We start from the raw sequence: 6,146 nt of genomic DNA on the forward strand, positions 1-6,146 counted from the left end.
CGATATTTTCCCGATTCAGCAACCCGTTGATTTTCATCGTCGTATCCACTCTCGTTAGCCCAAAAGTCAGATCAGCCGGCAAAACTCGATTCTTCAACTGTTCGATCAAACTGACCAGCGCCGAATGAGTCATCAACGCAGCAGCACTTTCCGCTCTTTCGCCGATTTCAACAACAAGACAACGCCGGATCAGACTTTCCATCGCCGGAAAAATGACTTCAGCAGGACGCCTGGCGTTGTGGACGATATTTGTCATCGTCTGGAACGGGTTCCCAGCAGTAAACGGATGTCTTGAATAATTGAACAAATAGAACATCGATTATTGACTGTTAAACTTTTGTCGAATCTTTCCTGAAAGTGCATAGCATTTGAAAAATGATGCCAACCGCCCAAACATCTTGACAAAACGAGAGAGGAGCCGAATTTCCTTGGGAATTGATCACTTCTGGAGCCAAGTAGTCCATTGATCCAGCTACATCAGTGTGAACAGTTTCTGCAACAGATCGGGAAACGTTGAAATCGGCAATTTTCACCTAAATTGTTTGTTAAAATGACAAATGATGTTGTTACCTGTTGGCCAGCGGACATGAGGATGTTTTCAGGCTTGATATCCCGGTGCATGATATTCTTCCCGTGAATGTAGTCTTGAAATAAGGAGGTAAAAACTCTTTGTATCTGAGAAGCCTTACTCAGCGCTAAAACCAGTTGTGCGGAGATTCGTAAAGCATCGTTCTGCGCCCATGGTAGCTCGTTTTCGCTTCCTTCTGAAAAATGCAGTATTGCATGGAAATTTGAAATTAGAATTACGATTGTTGAGCATATCCTCGAAGAACTGCGCCAAATCACCGCCAGGAAGATATTCCAAAATCAAAGCGTGATATTTCAAGCCGTTGGGAGCGGTGAACTTGAAGTCGTCCAGTAGTTTAACAACAAAGTCATGATCTTCATTCATTTTCAAGAAAAATCTTATCAAAAACCCAAATTTGGAGCCTGAAAAAGGTGCAAAATCTAGCGCAAAAACGTTCCTTATTGTCGAAGCAAGTTAATTTCCAAATTGGCATCTCTTTCCTCCTTTTCTTCCAAAAGTCCTATTCCCTTGAGCATTCTCAACTCGTTTCCTGGGAGAGGAGAGAACAGTTAAGAATGACTATCACTAGAAATTTACCATTTTGCTGGTCCTCGACAACGTAGTAGATTTTTCCCTCTCTCGCCTCTTTCAGCTTCCGCAGAACTCGATACCTGCCGTTCAAAATTTGGCCAATCATTCTCGAAATTTGACTCAAATCAAAGTATTCAAGTTCTAACTCTCCTTCTCAGTACACTGATGATGCGTTTGCGACACTTGCCATCTTTTGAATATTTGCATTGAACAAATAATTTTTTCAAGATCGAGTGTCAAGAGCTCCAAAACATCGATCTCGCGGAAAATTTTATATACATATTATAATATTTTGAAAAAGAATAAGAGTATTTTTGAATAATATTCTTTTTAACTTCAAATTAGGCCTTTTGACTCAAGTATTTGGACACAAAATTATGGTGTTTCAATATTAACTTCAAAAACCTCCAGGCAAACGATAGCAACCCAAAAACCACAAAAAGTATCTGACCCATCTTCGTCAGACCCTGTAAATAGAGAGATCAAATACAGTGGATGCGCGGTGGTGACCCTTGTTCCCAGCGATATTTGCAGAATTTGAAGAAGGCGACATTTGCAAATAGTGAGCCGGCCCCGCTACATCGCCCCGTTTTGAGTTTTCTCATTCAGCAGAATCCCGATTTTCGTTACTCGTCGATTATGGAAGGAAAAATCATCAACGATCGTTACAAGGCGATCAGAGAATTGAAGGAGCCCAGAGATGGGAAGATTTACTACGTCGTCGAGGATACCAAAAACGGTAAGAGGGGCGAAATGGGAAGGGACGATTACGTAATGGTATTCAGACAACGAGTTGAAAATGCTGAAAGGAATTGGGCTCGTCACCGACAAGCAAGAAGAAGACGCGAAATCGGAAGTAGCGCTGCTTCAAAAACTAGGAATGGGGTTCTTTTTTGATGATGATATAAGAAAAGATAACTTCTCCTCGTTCATCACGATATCCCATAAAGACAACGACTACGTCGTCAAACTGCTAGATGATTTCACCTTTACTGGTCCGAAAAATCTGGAGTATCACGCGCTGATCCTGGAATACCTTCCAGGCGGCGATCTGTCCGAGTATTTGAAGGAAAAACTTCTCAATGGTAACGTTTAGATTGAAAGGGCACTTCCTCACGTAAATTTTAGAGGGAAAAGAAACGGAGGAGCCCTGGGATGAAAACGAAGCTCTTCGAATTACAGCTCAACTGGCTGTTGCTCTAGGTATTGTCATTTCGAATCGTATCAATGACTAACACTAACCCTTACTCTTTCTCAGATTACGTCCACAACCAAAACGTCGTCCACCGAGATGTCAAGCCGGAAAACGTCCTTCTCTCCGCTGACAAGAAAACTGTAAGCAAATGATTACGTAACGAATTCAATCTAACAATCAAGGCGAAACTGGCCGATTTCAACATTTCGCGGACCGTCGAATCGACCATCAACACTGGCGTCGCTGGAACCTTCGATTACTACCCTCCTGAAACGATCAGCAATCAGGAAAAAGAAAAATTGTCTTTCAGACGAGATATTTGGTCCTATGGAGTCGTCATGCAAATGCTTTGTACTTTCAGGAACAGTTTCTACACTTGCTTTTGTAATTTTCAACAATCAAATTAAGGGTATAGTTAGGTGTTATGGTAGAAAAACCGACCCCACGATCACCTTTTATAAACTTCTTATTTGAGCCAGAATAAGAATCTTCAGGTTGCGGCGATCATTTTGGTACCAAATTCATCGAAATCCGACTTTTTCGGCATACAGGTAGCATGTGAAGTCCCAAAATGAGCACTACAAATTTTCTAGCGCCCGGAAAGGTTAATAGTCCAGCCTATCTGGACGCCCCCAATTCCAGACTAAGACTAAGAATAAGGGGCGTACTGGTAGGCTGGTCATCCCTTTCCGGGCGCTAGAAAATTTCAACTGCTCATTTTTGGACTTCAAATGGTAGAAAATGCCGAAAACCAATTTGAGTTCGTTTTATTTGCAGTCGCTTAACGTTTTCGGAACAGCAAAAGTTCCATCATCAGAGCCGAAGTCTTGGAGTTACTTGTAAACCTTCCAAAAACAGACAAACGTACCTCTGATGATGGAACTTTTGCTGTTCCGAAAACGTTAAGCCACTGCAAATAAAACGAACTCATTTATCGACGAGATGTCATCATTTATGAAAACCAATTTGTATTTCATGAATTTGGTACCAAAATGATCGCCGCGACTTAGAGATTCACATTCTTGCTCAAATAAGAAGCAAAAAGGCGATCATGGGGTCGATTTTTCTTCCATAACACCTAGGTAGAGTGAAAGGCTGTGATAAAAGCGTGATTAAAGATACATCTTTTATATAAGCCATTTCGGAACGGCCTACATATTCCCAGGCCCGAGATTTAAGCCCCTAAATTGGCCAAATCGACGCATTTACCCTTAAGTTTTGGGTGACCTACGGTTCGTCAGGAAATGCCCCAGAGCTACGGTTCGTCAGGAAAAAATACCCTCCTGACGAACCGTAGGTCATTTTTGGTCATCTCTAGAACGGTCTCATAGATCTTGTTTTTTGCCCCGTATGGGTCAACAAGAAGAAAAGGTAGGAAAAATTTTTCAATCTTACTGCCCCTAACCACGGGGCTTCGCCCCTTAGGTCCTAAGATGCCGGGGTGTAGTCTAGGGTTAGTTAGGGTTACTGAAGGTAACTCAGACAGAACTCGGGTGACCTTGTTCTGTCATTTTTCTCCGTGTCCCTAACCCTAACCTTAATTTAACAAGTAGTAACAATCGGGAATCGCTCAGTTTGCGTACCAAATAGTATTGGGGATCAAAAATGAGAATTTTCAAAAATAATTTTTTTCAATTTTCAAAGTTTTATTGATTTTCGCTGATTCTTGAGCTCAAAGCGACCTTTTCTAACCAGCTCGATTTCTACCTTAGCTACTAGAAAATTAAAAATTTAGTTCAAAAATTGAATTTGGCAAAATTTGTCAAGGCCCTCACGTCTACATAGGACGTCATGTGACTATGAGAATAGGATATTCTGATAGAACAGGTCCGAAACCTTGGAGAATGATTAAAATATCATCAAAAATATAAACCTACGCGTTCTATAAGCGTAATATTCTAAAATAGAGCGGAGGACCTTTGCTCAGGTCTTCCACCAGAAGAGGACCCTCTTCTTGGAAAAAGAGTTTATCCCTTCTCTAGAAGCGTAGGTTAATATTTTTGATGATTTTTTCTTCAATCCCCAGAGAATCGATGGCACTCTTTCAGAAACTGGTGACCTTACATCACTGTAACCTTACTGTAAGCTGTGAGAGGCTTGACAAAATTTAATGCATTTTTCAAATCTTCATTTTCCACACCCATTGGAAAACAGAAGAGAACATATGCCGCATATGATATGCGCTCCGCGCCTGTCTTGTAGAAAACTTTGAAAAATATATGTAAGATTATCAATCAACAAAAACTACAGAAAAATGTTTTCAAAGAAGTCTCCACGTTACCACGATACATTTTAGAAATGAACGAACTATGAGAAAAGTCTCCTCGTGACCGCATATCACCTCTCAAACGTGGTTATTAATCGTGTTTCTAGAACGATATCCCCTCAACTACGGTTCGTCAGGAAAAAAAAATACCTTCCTGACGAACCGTAGGTAACCGTAAGTTTTCATTTTACTAAACGAGAAACTGTTGTAAGAAACCCTTTCGCGACTGGAAATCTTATCCAAACGATCAACAACATCGCCCAAAACATTCGAAATCCAGCTGAAGTCGCTTTTCCTGTCATGGAAAGTCTGATCAAGCAATGCTTGGTCGTTGAAGTTGGCGAGCGAGTTGAAAGCGTGACTGCTCTGATGAGGCACCCTGTTTTGTGGAGTTTAATTGAACAGCTCAAGAATCGAATCAAACCGGAAAACCTCGCTTTTGGCCTTAATCGATTAGAGACGAAGGATGTTATCAAGGATCATTTGATTGGGCAATTGCAGAGAATTGTTGCTGAGAATCAATGTAAAATCTCGAAGCTAACGGTCGAGAATACGAAAATGGCCGATTTTATGTCAACTGCTCGAAAAATGATGGAAGAAGCTGAAAAGAAAATCTCTAAGCTCTCATCTGAAAACCTTGAAAAGGAAAAGAAGAACTCTGAGCTTCAAGAAAAGGTTCACATTTTGGAGGCGAGTAAGCAAAGTCAAATTTTCGGAACAGTACTCGATGGATTTGGATTTTACTTTGGCCTTGATTCTAAATATGTACGAGAAGATCACTCTGAAAATGCAGTTCGACAAGTGTTGCGTGTAGTGAACTCCGGAATGAGACACTTCAATTTGAAGGAATCGGATTAACTCGTTTTTTGATTTTTGATGATTTTTGTTTCGACGCGATTTTCATCCAAAATAAAGTTTTATTGGCCAAGAAATTTAGAAGTGTCAGAAGCTGGATGGAGAATCCGACATCAAACGAGGGACGAAGACGAAGGCGGCGACGGGCAATTCTGGAAAATGTGGCTAACTTGCAACGGTATTGATTGTTGAATTTGAGATTTTTACTTTTAGGAAAACGCGTCGACTTTCAAGCCGACGCGGACGATATTTGCCATCGAGATGGGAAGAGCTACAATTCAGCGAAGAAGTTGACGCCAGATTCACAAGGAATGGTAAAACTCGAAGGAGACTATGTTTATGTCCGCTGGAACATTACAGTTCGACAATAATTCTGTATAAATAATAAAAGAAGAATTAAAAAAACAGGTGGAGCAATTTACTGCATTTATTCGATTATCGTATTCTCGGCATCTCTTGAACATTGAGAAAAAGTTTTTCTGCAGTTCAAAAAAGCGTCTTCCAATGCTTTATCAATAAATGCGCCTTGGTGATGTGTCGATAAGCAGTTTGGGAGTGGATGTCTCATTTGAGGAAAAAAGGGGCCCTTTTTTGGAGACATGGAAGAAACTATGTAAAATCATGTTTTCGAACTTGAAACAGTCGTTTTCGTGGAAGAACATCAATATTTA

The 6,146-nt window shown here is 40.6% G+C and overlaps 1 protein-coding gene across 1 annotated transcript; it reads left to right on the forward strand.

The window, feature by feature from the left end:
* Positions 1-1,655: 1,655 nt before the first annotated feature.
* On the forward strand, positions 1,656-5,824 carry LOC145698491 (uncharacterized). The gene is made up of 9 exons (XM_081775693.1): positions 1,656-1,898; positions 1,945-2,244; positions 2,288-2,362; positions 2,418-2,494; positions 2,537-2,738; positions 2,849-2,905; positions 4,728-4,788; positions 4,833-5,653; positions 5,689-5,824. Exons 1-8 carry the CDS (start codon positions 1,799-1,801, stop codon positions 5,476-5,478), a joined length of 1,518 nt encoding a protein of 505 aa, XP_081631819.1. The 5' UTR covers positions 1,656-1,798; the 3' UTR covers positions 5,479-5,653; positions 5,689-5,824.
* The last annotated feature ends 322 nt before the right edge of the window (positions 5,825-6,146 follow it).

This window comes from Oikopleura dioica, chromosome 2, assembly GCF_907165135.1.
Source record: "Oikopleura dioica chromosome 2, OKI2018_I68_1.0, whole genome shotgun sequence".
Classification (NCBI taxonomy): domain Eukaryota; kingdom Metazoa; phylum Chordata; class Appendicularia; order Copelata; family Oikopleuridae; genus Oikopleura; species Oikopleura dioica.